We start from the raw sequence: 22,204 nt of genomic DNA, 5'->3' as shown, positions 1-22,204 counted from the left end.
AATATGAATTTGAATATGTCTAAAACTGTTCATATGAAATTTACAAGAAAGAAAAACCTTGATATGCAACCGTACGTTATTAGGAATGTAATGTTGGAACAGGTATTCGAATTTAAATATTTAGGTGTTTATTTTACTCCCACTTTGAATTGGCGCCGTCAAGTCGATTATGTCACTGCTAAAGCATGCAAAATCCTGGGATTTCTTCGCCGAAATGCAAACACTTTTCCACAGTCATGTCTGGACATCTTGTACAAGACTTATGTGAGGTCAATTCTGGAATACGCGTGTACGGTTTGGGACCCGCCTACTCGTAGAGATAAAGATAAGCTGGAGCGGGTGCAGAACATTGCCGCTCGCTTCGTTACAGTGGCTGGAATAGGGGAAGTGTACCGAAGGCGCGGCCGCTCGCGTGTGCTTCCGCGATGCAACCGCGAGGCGGCGCTGGCAGTTGCTTACACGTCGCTTCCTACGGGCGTGCTATGCGTTTCGCGCTGGAAACGTGAATTTGCAGTGATTCTTTTGGTTCAGAAATTATTATATCCGGACTGCAGTGCGTTCACTTGCATGCTACAATGGCAGTGACAATACATTAGTATATCTCCGCCTTTCATCAGTTTTCGTTCGCTAAAACTTGCTCACTGCTGCCACGGTAGCTGCGCTTTAATTACTGCCCGAGCACAGTAGCGATGCGCTGCACAGTGACGCATCTTTATCGCGATTCAACTTTGCCGCTCAGAAGACTGCCAAATGCAACCATCGCGTGCTATGGACGTGAATGGGATCTTTCGCCCGCTCGTACTTTTTGCCATAAAAATCTATTTCTCGTTTACACTAGTTCTATGCATGCACAAAGATTTTGCACAGCATGAATGCAGTCGCATTCGTGATAATTGATTCTTATTGAAGATATGGCTTAAACTAAAGTGGATGTCCAACGCGTATGAAATTATAACTAGACGTTTCCCTGAGCTCAGAGCATTATTTAATTGTAAAATAAGTATTGTGCTGGATTCGTCCAAATAATGTGATTAGTTTCATACAAATAAACGTGGAAAATATATGGTCCCTACTGCACATTCCTGATGGACCTGTTTATTGCTTTTACACGGAACAATAAATAATTCACCTGATAACAAAATTCATGGTAATTAGAGGTTTCTTAAATGTCACATTAGCTTCAGGTAGATTAGTAATATACAAAACACACTTCAGAGAAAATTCAACAAGACATAGCTGAAAGCGCATCTCCACATGGTGATCAAGTTGTTCTGCTAAGTTTCAAATGTTTTTCTTCTCCCTTGTGGAAGTGCGGTCTTTGTTCAGAGACTTTGTGTAGAAGTGAAGACGCGTCATGATGAAAAACTTTACAATACTGCTTGTCAGTGCTTCCTTATGGGCAACACAGCCAACGTGTGGCATTTGTTGCATGTGCTGCATAATCTCTGTGATGCTATCTCTGTGCAACTTGTTCCAGCTAAACCAAATGGTGAAAGAGTCCTCCAGTGCTTCAACAAAAGCAAACAGCTCACTTCGTTGGAACGGCATCGGGCTGAAGGACCGGTCTGCTTCTTTCCAAACGCACCGTCTCACCTTGTATGTTGTGTTCGAAATGACGTAACACAAAGTGAGGATCAAAATGAAGCTCGCAAACAGCGGCGTTGCGTTCAAGGGGCTTGTCAGCTTTTGGGATATTCCTCTGCCACTTCAGAAAAAGCTCCTCGTCCTTGGGCACACCGAAAAGCGACAGCTTCTCTTTGCACAATTTGTACCCGGTTGTGCAACCGGGCACAAAACAGTGGCTTTTACGTCGGCTCATCACATGCACGTTTTCAACAAGCCAAAAAAAGCGCACAGCGTACGGCAACCACTCAAAATGACCCAAAAAGCGCTGAAAACGCGGGCGTATAGGCCTCCCATGCGCTCAGCTTGACGTGTAAACGACGGCGAGCGCCACCTCGCGGATGCATCATGAGGCTGCACTGTGGCTCCCGTAGGAGCCGCTCCGCGGTAATCACACTTCCCCTATTCCAGCCACTGTAGCTTCGTATCTGGCATACGCGGGGCTCAATACAGTGCATCGCGTACGAAGGAAGCACTCAACTGGGAATTACTAGACATGCGCCGTAAGAAGTTGAGGCTGAAGTTCTTCCATGCTATTTATTATTCAGCTGTTCGGGTTGATCGCGAAAAGTTTGTGCTAGAGCCTTTTTATAGATCCAATCGTGTTGACCATGATTTTAAGGTCCGTGAATTTGCGACAAAAACTGAATTGTTCAGAATGTCTTTCTTTCCTAAAACCATTAGGGAATGGAATAGACTGCCGAGTGATGTTGTGAGGGTTGAATCAAATGATGCTTTCTTTTTGATCTTGTAGATTGTAGATGTGCATTGCTAGGGGCTTTGCCTTTTTTGCCGTTTTTTTTTTCGTTTTTCCTCTTTTGTTATCACTTTTAACACTGTACAGGAGCAGAGGTGTCGTATGTATTCCTTCTTGTACCCCCCCCCCACTGTAATGCCTTGGCGCTGTGGGTTCCTTAATAAATAAATAAATAAATAAATAAATAAAATAAATTAGGGCCACTACTTTTCAACATTTATGTTAATGACATTGTAAACATTAACCCAAATGCCAGATTCATAATATATGGTACAAGCATTTTCTTATCTGGACATAACATTCATGAACTCATACAAGGGTGCAATATGACGATGACTTCGCTGGGAAAATGGTCGCAATCTAATCATATGCGTGGTAATGAAAAGAAAAACACACAAGAGCAGTAATTTTCCAGCTGAAATATAAACCAGTTTGTCCACACAATAGCATCATATTTAACTCCAAACAAATAGAGATAGTTGATCAGTTTAAATGTCTCGGTGTTAGCTAGATTTGACGTCATTGTTGATGTGTGCACTAACAATGTACTTAACAGCATATGTCAGCGTGTGCGTGGACACGTATCGCCAGCTCGCTCAGGGGATCCTTGAAAGGAATCCCATGCTGTAACTAGCTTTTTCTGCCATTCTTCCTCGGAGGTAAAATCGGCACTGCCCATGAGAAGTTAAGACACTCGAACCCACAACATTTGGTGGCCGTCGTACCCACTTGAAGATATGGGCAAACCAGCCAGAACTCCAAGCTGGATTCCGATTGCCATTGTTAACATTGAGCTGGACTCGCAACCTTTGGTGGCACCTCAATTTCATGTCCGAGTTCACCGTGGACAAACAATACATTGAAAGCCTGGTCAACGCAGCTGCAGATGCCTTCTGTATCGACGCAATATCCACGGCAACACTTGACATCGAAGAAATTGCTACGGTGCAGCACTTAGACGTCGTGCTTCGGGACCTCCGGTCCTCTGCAACGTCATTAGTGCTTCCAGACGTCCCCTTTCCATTTTCTTCAGTCGCTACCACTTGCAACATGTCAAGGAGTCGAACACTGCCATTCATTCCATTCCGACTCCTTCATCAAGTGTTTGATAACCTACACCATGCAAGTCATCCCCAGGTTCATGCCACCCAGCATGCCACCTGAGTGTACTCTGATATGCGCCGCTGGGCACGCGAATGCCTTCACTGTCAGTGCTCCAAGAGGACGCAACACACGAAGTCGCCAATGCACTCCTTTCGTCTCTGTGATGCCCGTTTCTATCACTTTGACATCTACATTGTTCGCCTGCTCTCGCTACCATCCAAGGCATTCGCTACACTCACTTGTGTAGACCTTATGTAGACCTATGTTTGTCAATGGCTGGATTTCGTGCTGTGGATGCCGCAGCATTACAACCAATTGCGGCCGGCAGTTGAACATGGAGAAAGAAATGCAACAAGAGTGGATACTTTCACAGAGCCCAGCGGCTGAATCGAGTAGTACACCAAGACACTGGCATTAATACCCGAGCCACACTTCCTGTTTCATTTTTGGGTGTACATGTTTTGGCAGAATTATGTCTGGTGATATTGAAACAAATCCAGGCCCTGAGCATGATGACGTTTTGGCGAAGGTCTTAGCAACAGTTCAGCAGATTATATCCGGACAAGATGAAATTAAGGATGACCTGCTCGCAATAAAGAACTGGCAGGCCTCTGTAGATGTCGAGTTGAGGCAGCTGTCTGCAAGAATCCGTGCAATTGAAGTTGACTCTGCAGAGATTAAAAACGCCCATAGCACTTTGGAATTCAGCTCATCTATTTCGGCTTGTAATTTACCGGACAAACTAAGGATACCACACTCCCGCTGTGAAGACGCAGAAAACCGAATGCGACGATCAAATTTGCTTTTCTTCGGTATTTCTGAAGATGCTTCAGAGTCATGGTGTACAGCCGAAGAAAAAGTTATAGCACTCTGGACGAATCATCTTGTATCAATCTGCAGTCTTCACAAATTGAACGCGCCCAACGCCTCGGCCAGTATCATGAAGATAAACGTAGGCGTATCATAGCTAAATTTACCTCCTTTAAAGACGGGCAACGTGTTTTCGAACAGGGCTATTAATTCAAGGACACTGGCTTTGCCGTGCTTGAGGATTTTTCCCTTCAAACACGCATTGCGAGAAAAAATCTTCTTGACTATGCTAACTTGAATTAGGAAGGAACAGCGCTAACTAAGACGATCACAAGAGGGGAGAACGACACAGTGACACACACAGGTGCAGTAGAGTTCCAGAACTCCTCTGGCGTGTCAATAGACAATTTTATGAGAATGCTAGAATTTTACCTTGATGTGACGTTTCTCTCTTTCGAGAACAAGTTTTATCGACAAAGACAAGGGATTTGTATTAGATCCTGCGTAGCCCCGGTGCTTACTAACATTTTCTTAACCTGTATTGACAGCGCCTTGGAGCCAATTTTAACAGGAAAGGGTGTACTGAAAGTGTTCAGGTATGTTGACGATTTTTTAATAGTTTTTAACAAACTGAACGTGTTGACTTACACAGATGGTGTAAGCACTGTCCTAGACAGCTTTAAAGAGGAGGGAAGGGGGTTGGTTTTCACGCATGAGCTACCCTTGCAGGGGCGATTACAGTTTTTAGACATTAACATTACCTTGGGTGTAGATCATGTATGTTGGTAGTACGCACCTAGAGCACAAAAGGAGCTTCTTCCTTATGCGTCGGCGCATTCAAAAACCGTAAAACGTTCGATTGCAAAACTTTGTCTTGAGTCTGCTCTCGTGAAATCGTGTCACCACGCAATGAGTGCGAGCTTTGACAAGCAGGTTGATAGGTTGGTTACGGCGGGGTTCCCAAGCATGGTTATCACAGCAGTGGCTGAAGTGATCTTGCAAAATATCAAAGGTGCCATGGTCAAGAAACCGTGCGCACAAGAAAGACTAGCTGCAAAGCCGGAAGTGGTTCCGTATGTACACAGGATAGCCCACAATATGAAAAAGGTGGCAAACAGACACGGCGTCCCAGTCGTGTTTTCGGCTCCTCGAAAACAAGCCCAGCTCTGCGCCCGCGTCGCGAGCGAGGGTACGAGGAGCAACTGCACCAAAAAACATGGGAAGCAGTTTGTAAAGTGCTGCACCGGTGTGGTATATGAAATACCTTTGACGTGCGGGAAATCCTATGTGGGCCAAGCGGGCAGATGCGTGAACGACCGTGCTGCTGAACATGTGAGGTCGCTGAAAGAAGGAGGTGCGCATCTTTCGCAACATTGCGCAACTTGCACCGTGTGTGACCAAGCGGCAGAACATTCGCCACAAAAACAATGCCAGTACTGCAAGAAGTGTGAACCACGGTTCGGAGAGATAAAGATTCTTGGCAGAAGTAGGGAAACTAAGGCACGTGAGGTTTTAGAAGCATTCCATATAAAGAAAAGAGGAAAAAACTGTGTTAGTGATACTTCAGTGACCCTCTTCAAAAGCGAAATGTCATATCTGGAACGGTTTGGCAGATGACGCATGATGGTCATTGTGCGCATGTCTGTGTTTTTCCTATATTTGCAGAATTTTCGATGAATAAAGTTAGATGAAGTTGGCGCTTGTCCTGTGTCGTTCTCCCCTCTTGTGATCGTCTTAGTTGGCGCTGTTCCTTCCTAATTCAAGTATGCACCATCTAGCCCAAATGAATGTTCTCCTGGACTATGCTAAATCTAAAAAGATGCCATTCAGGCTTCACGTTGAAAAGTTGAGTATTGATTAAAGGGTATACACGTATGATTCTGCTTCAAACACTGTGATACAGTCTTCCAGATAGCTCAACTGCGCCCCGGCAACACGTCCACAAGATATTAGTACGTTAGCTTCAAATGCTTGTAGTCGACCATCGGAGGGAGCTTAAAGTATCTTTCACTAATATTCGTAGCATTCTCCCCAAGCGCACTGAACTATGCTCTCGCTTAGAAAGTGATGGTACTGACATCTTATTATTAGTAGAAACGTGGCTTAACTCAAATGTTGCTGATCATGAAGTTTTATTTGACGCTGAGGATTACATCATTCACTGGAATGATTGGACCAATAGAAGGGGTGGTGGCGTCCTAGTCGCCATAAAAAAACAGATCGTACATTTTTATGTTAATGTTTCCTCCCCACTGGAAATCTTGTGGGTTTGTATTCCTTCACAGGCGCACAAGTGCCTGCTTAGGGTATGTTACAAAGCACCAGATCATACGACCTCGTTCATTTCAGACTTGACCGATAACCTTAGTGCAATTAAACAGAAATTCCAAACAGCTCATATCTTCCTTTTGGGTGACTTCAACTATCCTGACATAAACTGAAAAAACCTAACATCTTGTTCTACCGACTCTAATGAATTCATAGAGTTTAGTCTAGATTTTCCATTTGTCCAGATAATAAATCAGCCTAACCGCGGTGATAACATCTTGGATTTGATCCTTACGACTGCTCCCGAGTTTATCAGCCCAGTGTCTTTTTGTGAAGGATTTAGTGACCATCTGCTTCTCGAATTTACAATTACTACATCTTTTTATCAGCGTATCACATGGCCCAAACAAATCTTAGATTATAAAAAAGGAGACTACGATGCCATCAACCTCGGTTTAGAAAAATTTTGTCGCACATATATTCCTACTTTTCCTGGCAGACTGGTCAACGATAACTGGGCTTTATTTAAAGAAAAATTAACTGACCTTGTTCTCATACATACCGCGAATTTCCTTCCGGGTTAAAATATCAAAGCCTTAGTTTCACAGGTCTTTGCGCACACTAAAGAACAAAAAGAAATGTTTATTTAGGAAAGCTAAACAATTAAGAACCCCACAATCACGGCTTAACCATAAAGCAGCTGATCAAAAATACTGTCAAGCTGTATGCAAAGCTAAACACACGTTCTATTTACGTGATTGTCAATTTGTTATCAAGAATAACCCGTCAAAATTTTGGAAGACCATATCACCGAAAAACAGGGATGCGAATATATTACTTCAAGACGACATCGGGGCACCCATAAGTAAACAAGAGTGTCCATTTGTTTTTAACCCTTTCTTTAGATCTGTCTTTACTCATGAAGACCATTCCAGTATCCCACAGCTAACCGATGTCCTCTATCAGCACATGGAACCTATAAACCTAACTGCTACTGGTATTGCATCTTTAATCAATAACATCAAGTTATCAACTTGCTGTGGCATTCACGGCATAAATTCTAAAATGCTTAAGAACAACGTAAATCATTCCAGCGTTACCTTCTGCAACATATTCGAGCAATCATTGTCTACCGGGGAAATACCTGATGATTGGAAAATCGCTAAAGTTATTCCCATTTTTAAAGCTGGTGATAGAAATCATGTCAGTAACTATCGCCCGATATCTCTAACCTGTATCGCATGCAAACTTCTTGAGCACATCGTTGCATCAGGCATCGCACATTACCTTGAATGCAATAACTTCTTTTTCCCAAACCAGCATGGATTTAGGAAGGGATATTCGTGTGACATGCAGTTAATAGAATTCACCAGTGAACTTTTTTTCTAACATGGATGAAGGTTTCCAGACTGACTGCATTTTTTTGGACTACTCCAAGGCATTTGATCGTGTTCCACACTCCTGCTTAATAGCTAAACTATCGTCGTTGCACTTACATTCTTCAACGATCTCATGGTTGCGTAATTTCCTGTCATTTCGTAAGCAGTTCACTGTCATCGACAGATATGAATCAGATTTAACTGATGTCTCCTCTGGTGTTCCCCAGGGCAGCGTCTTGGGTCCATTACTGTTTTTAATCTACATCAATGACCTGCCGTCTAACATTACTTCAACCATTAGACTTTTCGCAGACGACTGCATAATATATCGGAAAATTAGCTCACCCTCTGAACACCTTGAACTTCAGAACGACTTAGATCAAATCACTAACTGGTGCGCATCGTGGCAAATGACGCTGAATCCTGACAAATGCAGAACTGTGACTTTTACCCACAAAAAGACGCCTTCAGCCTTCCCATACTCACTAAATTCTAACCCTTGTGCGCATGCGACTTCATACAAGTACCTTGGCGTATATCTCACTGTCAATCTTTGCTGGAAGACTCGCAATAATAAAATGACCGCCAAAGCATTGCGTATTCTTGGCTATCTGAGAGTATTTTGAATAAATAAATAAATAAATAAATAAATAAATAAATAATTATCGCACTTCTACATTAGAACGGGAGTTGAGGAGACTGTGCTTTTACATACTAGCGAAGTGGACAAGATATGTGTGGGGATGAGTGTGGGAAGTACCCTCTATTTTGCAGACCTTCCGAATTTACATGAATGTGACTAAGTGAATGTCAGAAAGGTGAATATACTGGGTGGTGTATTGTAGTTTTGCACTAAAGATGTTAGATCAACTATGAGGGCTTGAAGATGTGTGCAGTTTCATGTCCCTGGGGAACTAGAACATTCACTGAGTTGATATTGACACATTTACTCGTTTATTTTTTTGGGGTGACCGCTTTTCACTGTCTAAGTGCTGGAGGTGCCTGCATGTATCAGAAGTTTCTCGAATGTTACTGATGGTTGTGTCTGCTGTCTGTGTCACCGTAGTTTGTGTAACCTGATTGCATATACGACGAAAATTGTGTAGACCATTCAGGAAGACACGCGAGCACCAGAAATTATTCAGAACCTTTGATGACTTGTGTATAAAAGCTGACGCGCTTGACCGGCAGAGCAGATTTTTTACGATCGCCAACTGTGTTCACCGCTATTATTGTCCTTTGAGTGTAGCCTGTTTTTCTGGGCACAGGTTCACCCAGTAAAGAGTTAGTTTCGCTGTTTACAGTTTTGCTACGACGGAGCGCACCGGGGTCAGAACTGCAGGGACAACTTCGTAGGTCATTTCATTTCATTTCATTTCATTTTATTACCTTAAAGGCTCCAATAAATGGAGCGTTACATAAGGGGTGGGTCATGTCACTGAGGCAGCGTGTAACCTTGTAGGGACCAAAATACTAGCGGATCAACTTGTCCGAGAGTCCACGGCGACGAATGGCCGTCCAGACCCACACGCAGGTGCCGGTATTGTAATGGACGTCGCGTTGACCCTGGTTGTATCGAAGGGTGTTGGTATGCTGTTGACTCCGGATACGATGTCGAGCAAGCTGGCGTGCCTCTTCGGCTCTTTGTACGAACTCTTCCACATGTTCGCTGGTCGGGTTATTATCAGCCAGAGGTAGCATGGCGTCAAGTGTTGACGTGACGTCCGTATAAAAGTTCGAACGCGTAAACTGTGTAGTCTCCTGTACAGCAGTGTTATACGCAAAAGTCACATAGGCTAAAATCTCGTCCCACGTTTTGTGCTCTACGTCGACATACATGGAGAGCATATCAGCCAGCGTTCTGTTCAGACGTTCCGTTAATCCATTGGTTTGAGGGTGATACGCAGTGCTCTTACGGTGAGAGCTATGCATCAGCTGGAGAATGTCCCGCATAGGTTCAGCTGTAAATGCTGTACTGCGGTCAGTGACGAGAACAGGTGGTGCACCATGTTGTAGGATGATGTGGCGTACAAAGAACTTGACCACTTCATACGAATTTGCTTGCGGAATAGCTTCGGTTTCGGCGTACCGGGTTAAATACTTGGTAGCGACGACTATCCATCTGTTGCGCGAAGAAGTTACTGGGAATGGCCCAAGTACATCCATTCCTATTTGTTGGAACGGTGCTTGAGGAGGGTCCACAGGGTGGAGAAAGCCAGCCGGTTTAACTGGTGGTTTCTTGTGGCGTTGATAATCGTGGCACGTCTTCGCATACCATTGCACAGAAGAATAAAGCCGGGGCCAGTAATACTTTTGTCGTATCCTTGCCAATGTCTTGGCGAATCCCAGGTGTCCCGCGCATGGCTCATCATGGCAGGCTTGCAAAATGTATTGGCGCAGCACCGACAGCATGACAAGGAGGTACGTATTGGGACTGCTTCTGCAGTTTTTCCTGTAACGGACATTGTTATGCAAGTAGTACGATGATAAGCCACGCACGAGCGTGTGGGGTAGAACACCTTCAACTCCTTGAAGGTGCTCTATCAGCGGCAGCAGCTCAGGGTCAGCGCACTGGTGTTTAGTCATTTTTATGGCGTCTATAATGTCGACGCCGTTTTTATGGTGTCTCTAACGCCGACAATTGGCGAGTCATGGTCAGGGTCAGATGACATTGTAGGGAGTGGTGTGCGTGACAAACAGTCAGCGTCACTGTGCTTCCAGATCAGTAAACAACCGTAATGTTATACTCTTGTAAGCGCAGGCTCCAACGGGCTAGTCTGCCTGAAGGATCCTTGAGGTTGGCAAGCCAGCACAGCGCATGGTGGTCACTGACTGCCTTAAAGGGTCTACAGTACAAGTACGGTCGGAATTTACTAATGGCCCACACAACCGCTAAGCTTTCTTTTTTTTTCAGTGGTTGAGTAGTTTTTCTCGGCCTTGGTGAGGCTGCGGCTTGCATAAGCAATCGTGCATTCCGCACCGGCTTGCCACTGCACAAGAACTGTGCCGAGACCCGCATTGCTGGCGTCAGTATGAATTTCAGTGTCAGCGTCTACGTCGAAATAAGCAAGTATTGGGGCCTCTTGCAAACGCTTGCGCAATTCGTTTAACGACTGCTGCTGCTCGTCTGCCCAAATGAAAGGCACATTCTCGCGTGTAAGCCGTGTCAGAGGCTCAGCCATTCTTGAGAATCCCTCGACGAAGCACCTATAATATGCGCACAAACCAAGAAAGCGTTGGGTGGCCTTCTTTTCTGTGGGTGGCGAAAACTCGGTGACGGCAGCTAACCTGTCGGGGTCTGGTCGGACGCCTTGAGGACCAACGACATGGCCAAGAAATTTGAGCTTTTGGAACCCAAAGTAGCATTTTCCAGGCTTGATGGTGAGGCTGGTAGTACGGATCGCAGCGAGGACACTCTCAAGTCGTGCGAGATGTTTGTCAAACGTGCTCGAGAACACGACGTCGTCCAAGTATACGAGGCTAGTTTGCCATTTGAGTTCAGCAAGCACGGTATCCATCATCGGCTGAAAGGTGACAGGTGCGGAACAGAGAACGAAGGGGAGAGCTTTGAACTCATAAACCCCGTCAGGTGTCACAAACACTGTTTTTCACGATCCCGCAAGAGCTCCAAAGCACTCTTTGTTTTACGAAACGTGCATAATTTAGCCCGCTGCCTTGACCGAAGTACAGACTCCCATAAGGTCAAGTTTATGAAAGATGTAGGGAAACCTATGGCAAATTAGTGTGAAAAGGTAAATGTCAATGGCGAAGTTAAATTTTTGTATAGAAAGAAGGCAATTCTTAAACATGCGAATGTTTGCGCTATGTTGCTGAGCGTCTCGAGCTGCAGGATACACGAACTTCACATTTTGGTAAAAAATCAGGCTGACGTCATCAGTCATTTGCAGGCTAAACTGAATAATGTCCTTAAAATATGTAATGGAGCACTTCAGACTATATGTGATTGATTTTACCAGCGATGCGATATTCCGCATTCAACCGTGACACAACTACAAATGCAACCAAAATTAGACTTGGCAACGATGGGCGCGCATCTATGGAAAATATCTGCTTAAATTTATATGCGCGTGGGTTAAGGGGGGACGCAGCAATTGAAGTGGTCAAAATTGTCAAAATTTTCGATTTTCCGATTTATTTTTTTTCGCAATCCTCGGACCTTCTTTTACCTAGTGGTGAAAAATCATAACAATATACGCGGTAGAAATCGAGAAAACAGCATTTTCCTAGAGCGCCGTTATCGAAAATTGCGAAAAAAATCGGGCCTCGGAAGGTGCCGTTGCACCGCGGATAGCTCGGCTATCTGATGACGCAGCGCCGCCATCTTGGCATCATCGTAAAGAGGAGAGATCGGAGCTCAAGATAGCCGCAGCGCCGTATTTCTCCCCTGAAAAATAACGCCAGCAAACGCGAGCGAAAAAGAAGAGAAGCGGCATCGTGATTGGGCGCAGTAGTCACGTGGGGAACATGGAGCGCTCCTATTGGCTGTTGTTCATTTGAATTGCCCGCAAAACACACTCGCGCGCATTGGCGCAGTAGCGCCTTGCGCGTTCCGTTCATTGTGTTTGCCCATCGTGGCAGCCAAACTACCCTAACGTGCGTGTTCCGTGATGAGCCCCAAAGGAGCGAAGTTCCGAACGGCCCACGCGTACGGAAAACGACGAAAGGCGTGAAACAGAAGGCGAAAACTACCCGCAGAAGCGGATGCCGCTGCCCGCGTCGACTAGGTGCGACCGGCGCACGCGGGTGATCGGGAAAGCGCGTCTGCGTGCAGTGCTGACGACGCGACCGCGTGCCGTGACCGTGGGCTGTGTTGACGACGCGACCGGGCGCGGTGGCGATAACGCGACCGTGGGCTGTGGTGACGACGCGCCCGCGTGCGATGGTGAACGCGCACCCGCGCGTGGTCGTGACGGCAATGTGACATCGGCGAGAGCAGACGTCAGGTCAAATATTCAGCTGCGGATTTCAGCTCCAGTTCTCACGAATGAAGAGATTGCGAAACGAGCGGTGACAAGAGCGGATGTTTTGAATGCGCTGTCATCTACCTCTGCAACAAAGAGGAAATTTCAGCTTTTGAAAGAATGAGAGTGTGCCGACGACGTGGTTCCCGAGTCATCATTTGCGGCGGGCTGCTAAAAAGGATGCACGACGTATCAAAAAGGCAACGAAGGCACATGAAACTGCTGTAAAGAAGCGAAAAATTATCTCAAAATGTAAAGGAAATGTGTCCTCACTGTCAAAGGACTACATTCCAGGCGGGTTTTAGGTGCCCAAAGTAAATATTTTTATGTTTCCAGCAAATAAAACTTTGGGCCCTGTTTTCTCAGCTTTCACTTTTTGTGCAGTTGCTTTCAGTAATCCCAGTGCAATTTCACAACGAATAAAGACAGAATCATTCTGTCTTTTGCACTTAGATCGTGAAACATTGAAAAGCTGTCCATTTTCATCTGCACCTCATTAAAAAATTTATAATAAGTTTTTTGCAAAGGTCATTTGTAAGACAACATGCAGAGAAAAGTTCAAAAGAAGATTTTATGCTTATTTCGGCATTTAAAAAATAAACCAATAGCTTTATTGCACATAATGGGCTTTTTTGAACATGCTGGTATGAAAATCTTGACAAACTTATGTGTAATTAATTAATTTGGGGCATGACCATTAGAGGATGTCAAGTGTTCTAACTCAGGAACTATAGTAGATAGCTCAAAACTGATTTCAGTTATGATATCAGCATAAGAAATCATACCTACATGCCAAATTTCGTCAATTTTCTCCCATAAATAAAAAAATTTTTTTTTATTGCCACGTCCCCCCTTAAGTACAACTTTTGCCAAAAGTTTATTAAGCAATTGTCCCACTGACGTTATCAACTACGTATTCTAATGTCGCAGAAAAACTCAATGTCAGGATCTGGATGGCGAAGTTCTTAGTTGCGAGCTTTTCTCAAGAATTGTTACCAATTTGCATCAGATAACCATTGACTCTTCCATTTTTGTCAGCCGATCCAGGGCTCCGTAATAAGCCCGCCGCTCAATCTCATTTTAATGAATGGCTTGCCCATCATGAATTAACACGTTTCCATCAGTCTTACTGCTGATGACTACAGAATCTCAAGCCAAAAGTAACAGTGATGTAGATGTAGCTAACCCTCATTTTGATGTTAATCGAGTTTATGAATGATGTCGTTTATGTAGCCTAAAATGAATCAATTAAGTTTATGCTGAGAAGAGAGAATGAAATGGCAGCATTTAAGGTAAAAGGGAATGTCTTATTCAATAAAGCAGAGAGGCGGGTGTCGTACTTGACAAAGAACAGCTTTGGCGAAATGGCGCATCGTGTGGCAGCGTCAGCACGGCTTGCGGCGACAACGCCGGTTGACCGGCGCAGACAAGTCTGTAGCTTGTCAGCGTGTCGACACGTTGCGCTAGTGAAAATTAGTACCGCCACTCATGGAATCACGGAGATCGCTTGAGCCCACTTTGACAGTAAGAAAGGCTTGTCAAGGTAAATATACCTGGTAGCGAAGCTTCCATAGGAGCCCATACGTTCAAAACATGGCGGTCCATCGCCGGCTCATGGGGCTTAGCGCCATCTGTATGTGGTGGGAACACTTCCGGCGGAAGAAAAAATAACGTGACGCCATGTCCGTTAAAAGCTGAAGTGACGTCATTTTGTTTTCGAAGGTGCGAAATTTGTTTTGTTGTTCTTCCTTTGGAGCTACATATTCAAATGCCCCGCCATTCGACTTGATGGGCGTTTCGAGCTTTCAGCGTGGAAAGCGATGCAGGAAAAGGCCAGCCATGCGGTTGTCGAAATCGCATCCCTGCGCAGAACATACTTTCTTTGGAGGCCGACGAAAGCTTTAGGTGTAGAGTGCTGATCCTATTGTCGGATGCCAAGTCCGTCGGCCAGCGCAGTCGCACGAAAACAACTACACAATTATCTGGCGGTCGTAACTCACTACTTTTGACTGAACAGATTAAGAAGCAATGAAGCTACCCACGTCACCAAATTCAGACAAACTTCGACAAGCAAGAAAGCACAAATTGTGAGGGGGGCGTATTTCAACAGGTGATATGAGTGCGCCTTTCTGCCCATTTCAAGACGTGCATTGTACTGCGAGTGATAGTGGCGTCAACGCCCCCTGTAGCGATGGGCGCTGAAAAGAAATGCATTTATTAATAGTAATAAAATTAAACGTATTTATTTAACTCATCACGAATATACAAAATTGACTAGAAATTTTATTTTCGTTGAATGAATCTAACTGTGTCTCGTTTGAATTAAATAACGCGTTTTTCTTTCCCAATGTTTGTTTCTCCAAACATAGTCGCGCTTTGATCGCTGCTCCCATAACCCCCCATGCTGATGTCGGTGACAATCTGTACTGAACGGCTTTTCGCCCGAAGCTTCGCGACCTATTTGAATCGACCTTGGGCTTGTTGTGAATGAGCGCTTTCCGCGTCGAACTCGTGCTGTTTTCGCCGGTTGACCGGCCAGCCAGCGGTCTGTTGCACAAAAGGGAGAACATTCGTACCGAACTTATTTATGAAGACTAACCAAACGATGCAGCCAGGCTCGCATTTCGCTTCCCTCTGGACACGCCGCACATGAGGATCCCGTGTATTGCAGGTTCGATTCTGAAAAGAAAATGTGCAGGCAAGTGACGTGTTATGGGGTCGTGGGAACTGGAGCCCTATTCCGTGTCAGCACTACGAGATGTCGCCCTCGCCAGCTCAGCCAGGTATGTGCGGCTTTCTGCGTCACGTCTCGCGGTGCGTTTCCTTTAGCTCTAGCGAAGCGAATACCGTAAAGTTAGCCATGAACATTACTTAGTGCTTGGTACTTGAATGTCGCTAGCGTGGGACAAATTGCGCAAGTCGCTGCAACAGTATCTGTAGGAAATGGGCCAGCATGCTTATGTTCAATAATTTAAGCGTAATGTCATACTGAAGCAGGCGACGGCTTTCCTCTGCAACTGCATCAGTAATTCAGGGATAAAGGAGCACCCTTTGTCTGCCATTCTCGTCTTGTTTATATGAGCCAAAATAAATGTTTCCTGCATTACAATATGTTGCCCAGACACTTCATAAAGAAAGTTCCAAACAACCCAGTCAGTAGAAGGTACTCCGCCAATAAGTAAATTAGTTTGGTGAACACTGGCCACTTCCAGCATACATGCGGGTATTTAACTAACACCCGAACGTAGCTGTACAAAACATTTAATGTCAACCAGTGCAGGAGTTCTGTCCTGGAATCGCTTTCAGTGCGATTGCTGGCGCCAGCAGAAGCAGGTGAGTGCAGCCGTGTTCTTCACGGGCGGCTTTCGTGGTGCGTGCACCATCGCGCTAGGTAAAATTAAATACCGCAGATCTGTTCATAAACATGGCCAGTGTGATTCATACGTTTGCGCTAGCGCTATACAAGTGTTTCATGTGTTTCGAAAAACAAAACATCGCGAAAAGACAAGCCTCGTTCTGGTGCTTGTCTTTTCGCGCTATGTTTTCCGTCCACCATAAAACAGCTGTATGGTGCTAGCGCGAAAACCAAGCGATCAGGAAATAAAAATTTGACCTTGAAATAAAAAGTCCGGGCACCTGCCCTTTCGGGTACCCGGGGGACGCTAGAGGAGACTGTGCTAAAAGCACAAAGAATCCCCTTGTCCCCCGCGCCGTCCAAGTGGCGGACCACGCCGAACCCCTTCTGCTCTGCAGCTCGTCGCGAGAACTCTGCCGTTCTCGTAAAACAGGTTTTATAATATGTTTCCATTCATTTCTGCCAGTATTTTTCAACTGCTATTTCTAAAGTGGCTTTATAATCTTGCCAAGGTAGGCCAGCATTATGCAACTCCAAATCTTTGGCATGGGCTGCCATAAAAGCTGCTCGCGGCAATTCGCGGGAATTCCTACATGAGTAGCAGCAGGATCCAACAGAAACTGACATTTAAAGCTCTCTTGCGCCATTTGGTGTATTGATCCTATATTTTCTGTAGTAGATGCGTTTCTAGATGCGATGAACAAGGCAACCTACGTTATAGCGTTATGTAACACGTCTTGTGTTACACGTTACGGCAAATGCGTGTTTGATTTCATAGTTACGTCACGGTTACGCCACATATCCCATATTGTGTGTGGTACACGTGATCGACTGACGGCCAGAAGTAGGTGAGTGTAGCCGCAATCTTCACGGGTGGCTTTCGTGGTGCGCGCACCGTGAATGAAATAGCGCCGCGCTGGGTAAAATATAGAATACAGCTACTCATGGCTGTGTTCATGACATGGCCAGTAGTTGCATCTGAGTCACGCTTGCGGTAGCGTCATACGACTGCTTCATGGTGGACGAAAAGACGGTGCCAAAAGACAAGTCCCTTCTGGTGCTTCTTTTGCCCACCATGAAACAGTTCTATGGCGCTAGCGCAATATAAACGCGGTTCCTGCGGCTCGGATCGCAAGCTCGCACCTGTCACGAATGAGTTAGCGAGATGAGAGGCGCACGCGTCATTGACAGTGTTGCATCCGTGGCGGTGCGCCCAGTGCGATTCGCCCGCGCAAACGCTTTGCCATGTTTGGCTTCAACAGAGCGAGGACGCTTATGCCTCAGGCTATGCAATGTCAGGCGACGTAAGGAATTTACTCTGCGTTCTGCGCAAAGCGGCTTACTCCGCCCGCTTGGATGGGTAGCTGCTAGCACGTAAAACATGAAAGCAACCAATGCACAATACAGGTGCCGTGAGTACACACTGTACAAAAAAGAAAACGTAGAAATCGTTGAAGATATTGACGCGTGTAGACCTCCCTGTACCTACGCCAGATGAGTGACAGCCATTCCTGCTAAACGCAACAAAAAATAGGCGCTCAAAAAAACTTTTTTCAGTTTCGGAGAGGCACAGATCCTGAGCATGTCAGAGGGGGCGTGGCTGGATGCTGCCTAGGTTTCGAAAAGTCTCGATATTGAGGTAAATATTTCGCGTGCGCGCAAATGAAACACTGGGCCATGTTAATGAAAGAATAGATTTTAAATTACACAAAAACAAAAAATAGATTTTTTCCGGAAATTTTGCCTACCCTGTTCCCTTAACTCGCTCCGAGCCCGTAAAAAAATTCTCCGGGAGAACACGCGCTCTTATTCCACCGTATGTCTGCTCCCTCCCCCTTCACCTTACTAGGGCAGAGGAAGTGCTGAGGAGGCTTGGAGCTGAGGTGGCCCTTACACTGGCTTATCTCAAGGTGTAGCTGGTCGCTACGTGTCCATACCGCTCTGTTCGTGTGATGGAAGCAGATACCACCTAATATGGACATGTACTGGTTTAAAATCAGAATGCTCGCGTCTTCTACTGCAAGCGGGCCTCTGCTACACTGACACAGTTATGGCCGCGGGATACATGACAACAGATTCTGCAAACACTGCTTCAATTTATTAACACGGCTCACAACACATATAATACACATACACCAAGAATTTTGCCTTAAGGGCAAATCCTTATTGCAATAATGTGCCACATTGGCGAGACCAACGGGTATAGTTCGATGCATTGGCGGTTTGACACACTAGTGTAGCCACCATAACTAGGTCCTGCTATGCACTCTGTCGTGCCTGGCATCGAGCAACGCTCGCCCGTGCACCCATATATTAGGCTAAAATGCACTTGAAGGGCATACTGGAAGTTGTTGCATGTCTTCTAGGAAGCGTTTTGAACGCACTGAAAGGGCACATTTTATGCACTGGAAGTGTCTTCTTTTGGCTCTAAAAATTTTCAGGTGGGCTCATTAATGGCCGAGGTAGAAATATTGCAGTGCCATGAACCCAGATGTCAGCAGGTGGGCTCCACTGTCATGCAAGGCACTCCTTGCCATGTCTAGCCTTCGGAGATGAAATTGCTTTCCCGAGTTCTCCGATACCAGACATCGAGGATCGCATGGTGGATCTGTTGCAGGCCCCGCCTTTATTCATTAAGAGATTCAGCTCTTACGTTTCTGTTCCTGCTGCCCACACGCTTGAGCAGGAACTTTTTAGTTTGAGAAATTCCAGATGGCAGCCCCATGGTAAGTCGCTGTAGCAACCGAATTGCTCATTGATTGGTAACCTAACCAAGGCGGGCACCAATTGATGATGTCGCCGATAAATCAAAGATGGCGGCCCACTGTAAATCAATAGCAACACAATTGATGATTGGTAACGTGATATTTGACATCATAATCTAAAACGGCTGCCTAATTCTGGTGCTAGTGATGACGTAATGCAATAAAGTGGATAGAAACGAATCCACAGGGTCATGACATCATAGTTTAGGAATCTGAAATTGATTATGGCGACCAAATACGGGTGCCAGTGATATCCCACATGCCCATATGGCTGCTAGAAGTAACCCCATATGGCTGCTAGTAGTAAATCAAACAATTATGACAAAATGAAAGCGTAGTTTCGAAATCTGAAATGTAAGGTTGCGGCCAAATGAGGGTGCCAGTGAGTACGTAATGCTCCAATATGACGGATTGAGGTGGAACCGCATGGCTATGACGTCATGTGAAGAAGTGGTGCCATAGTTTCGGATTCCCAAATCTAAGGTGGCTGCTACCCGAGATCACGTTATTTGTTTAGTTGGGTTAGGTTAAGTTCCAGATGGCAGCCCCATGGTAAATTGCTATAGCAACGGAAGTGCTCATTGATTGGTAACCTAACCAAGGTGAAGACCAATTGATGTTACCGATAAATCAAAGATGGCGGCCCACAGTAAATCAATAGCAACCCAATTCGTGATTGGTAATGTGATATCTGACTTAATCTACGATGGCAGCCTAATTCTGGTGCCAGTGATAATGTAATCCAATATGGTGGATTACATTATCAAATCCATAGGCGACATAGTTTAGGAATCTGAAATTCAAGATAGCGACCAAATACGAGTGCCAATGATAGCATCATAATCCCATATAGCAGCTAGAAGTGAACCACATAATTATGACAAATGGAGGCATAGTTTCGCCATTTGAAATCGAAGATGGCAGCCAAATGAGGTTGCCATTGAAGACGTAACAATCCAATATGTTGGGTTGAAGTGGAACCTCATGATTATGAAGTCATGTAACAAAATGGTGCCATAGTTTCGGATTCCCAAATCTAAGTTGGCGGTGCGGTGTGACATACACGAGATCGCGTCATTGGTTTGGTTATTCATGTGAGAAAATGGTGCCATAGTTTCGGATTCCCAAATCCAAGTTGGCTGCGCGGTGTGACATACCCGAGATCGCGTCATTGGTTAGGTTACTCATGTGACAAAATGGTGCCATAGTTTCGGATTCCCAAAACTAAGTTGGTGGCGCGGTGTGACATACCGGAGATCGCGTCATCGGTTAGGTTAGTCATGTGACAAAATTGTGCCATAGTTTCGGATTCCCAAATCCAAGTTGGCAGCGCGGTGTGACATACCGGAGATCGCGTCATCGGTTAGGCTAGTCATGTGACAAAATCGTGCCATGGTTTCGGATTCCCAAATCCAAGTTGGCAGCGTGGTGTGACATACCGGAGATCGCGTCATCGGTTAGGTTAGGGTAGTCATGTGACAAAATGGTGCCATAGTTTCGGATTGCCAAATCTTAGTTGCTGGCGTGGTGTGACACCCGAGATCGCGGCATTGGTTAGGTAAGTCATGTGACAAAATGGTGCCATAGTTTCGGATTCCCAAAACTGAGTTGGTGGCGTGGTGTGACATACCCGAGATGCGTCATCGGTTAGGTAAGTCATGTGACAAAACGGTGCCATATTCCCAAACTGAGTTGGTTAGGTTAGGTTAGGTTAGGTTAGGTTAGGTTAGGTTAGGTTAGGTTAGGTTGGGTTAGGTTAGGTTAGGTTGGGTTAGGTTGGGTTAGGTTAGGTTAGGTTAGGTTAGGTTAGGTTAGGTTGGGTTGGGTTGGGTTGGGTTGGGTTAGGTTAGGTTAGGTTAGGTTAGGTTAGGTTAGGTTAGGTTAGGTTAGGTTAGGTTAGGTTAGGTTAGGTTAGGTTAGGTTAGGTTAGGTTAGGTTAGGTTAGGTTAGGTTAGGTTAGGTTAGGTTAGGTTAGGTTAGGTTAGGTTAGGTTAGGTTAGGTTAGGTTAGGTTAGGTTAGGTTAGGTTAGGTTAGGTTAGGTTAGGTTAGGTTAGGTTAGGTTAGGTTAGGTTAGGTTAGGTTAGGTTAGGTTAGGTTAGGTTAGGTTAGGTTAGGTTAGGTTAGGTTAGGTTAGGTTAGGTTAGGTTAGGTTAGGTTAGGTTAGGTTAGGTTAGGTTAGGTTAGGTTAGGTTAGGTTAGGTTAGGTTAGGTTAGGTTAGGTTAGGTTAGGTTAGGTTAGGTTAGGTTAGGTTAGGTTAGGTTAGGTTAGGTTAGGTTAGGTTAGGTTAGGTTAGGTTAGGTTAGGTTAGGTTAGGTTAGGTTAGGTTAGGTTAGGTTAGGTTAGGTTAGGTTAGGTTAGGTTAGGTTAGGTTAGGTTAGGTTAGGTTAGGTTAGGTTAGGTTAGGTTAGGTTAGGTTAGGTTAGGTTAGGTTAGGTTAGGTTAGGTTAGGTTAGGTTAGGTTAGGTTAGGTTAGGTTAGGTTAGGTTAGGTTAGGTTAGGTTAGGTTAGGTTAGGTTAGGTTAGGTTAGGTTAGGTTAGGTTAGGTTAGGTTAGGTTAGGTTAGGTTAGGTTAGGTTAGGTTAGGTTAGGTTAGGTTAGGTTAGGTTAGGTTAGGTTAGGTTAGGTTAGGTTAGGTTAGGTTAGGTTAGGTTAGGTTAGGTTAGGTTAGGTTAGGTTAGGTTAGGTTAGGTTAGGTTAGGTTAGGTTAGGTTAGGTTAGGTTAGGTTAGGTTAGGTTAGGTTAGGTTAGGTTAGGTTAGGTTAGGTTAGGTTAGGTTAGGTTAGGTTAGGTTAGGTTAGGTTAGGTTAGGTTAGGTTAGGTTAGGTTAGGTTAGGTTAGGTTAGGTTAGGTTAGGTTAGGTTAGGTTAGGTTAGGTTAGGTTAGGTTAGGTTAGGTTAGGTTAGGTTAGGTTAGGTTAGGTTAGGTTAGGTTAGGTTAGGTTAGGTTAGGTTAGGTTAGGTTAGGTTAGGTTAGTGGTGTGGTTAGGGTGTGGTGTGTGGTGTTGGTGTGGTTAGGTGGGTTGGTGTGGTGGTTGGTGGTTGGTTGTGGTGGTTGGTGGTGTGTGGTTGGGTGGTTGGTGTGTGGTTGGGTGTGGTTGGTGGAGGTTGGTTAGGTTAGTGTTAGGTTAGGTTAGGTTAGGTTAGGTTAGGTTAGGTTAGG

The 22,204-nt window shown here is 45.1% G+C and overlaps 1 protein-coding gene across 6 annotated transcripts in view; it reads left to right on the top strand.

The window, feature by feature from the left end:
• Window positions 1-19,403, top strand: part of LOC139053463 (uncharacterized) — a 57,916-nt gene extending 38,513 nt beyond the window's left edge. For 4 of the 6 annotated variants that reach the window (XR_011510504.1, XR_011510506.1, XR_011510503.1 and 1 more), the window contains 2 exons: window positions 10,291-10,362; window positions 15,595-19,403. Coding sequence is in view for 1 of the 6 variants with exons in the window: in XM_070530440.1 (XP_070386541.1) it covers window positions 10,291-10,362; window positions 15,595-15,706; window positions 18,128-18,160 (217 nt within the window). In the remaining 5 variants the exon portion in view is untranslated. The remainder of the gene's footprint in view (window positions 1-10,290; window positions 10,363-15,594) is intronic. The other 2 variants (XM_070530440.1, XR_011510507.1) reach the window with 2 other exon arrangements.
• Window positions 19,404-22,204: the final 2,801 nt, after the last annotated feature.

This window comes from Dermacentor albipictus, unplaced genomic scaffold (assembly GCF_038994185.2).
Source record: "Dermacentor albipictus isolate Rhodes 1998 colony unplaced genomic scaffold, USDA_Dalb.pri_finalv2 scaffold_128, whole genome shotgun sequence".
Lineage (NCBI taxonomy): Eukaryota > Metazoa > Arthropoda > Arachnida > Ixodida > Ixodidae > Dermacentor > Dermacentor albipictus.
The sequence above is the reverse complement of the archived record's forward strand: the minus strand, read 5'-3'. Positions and strand labels throughout refer to the sequence as shown.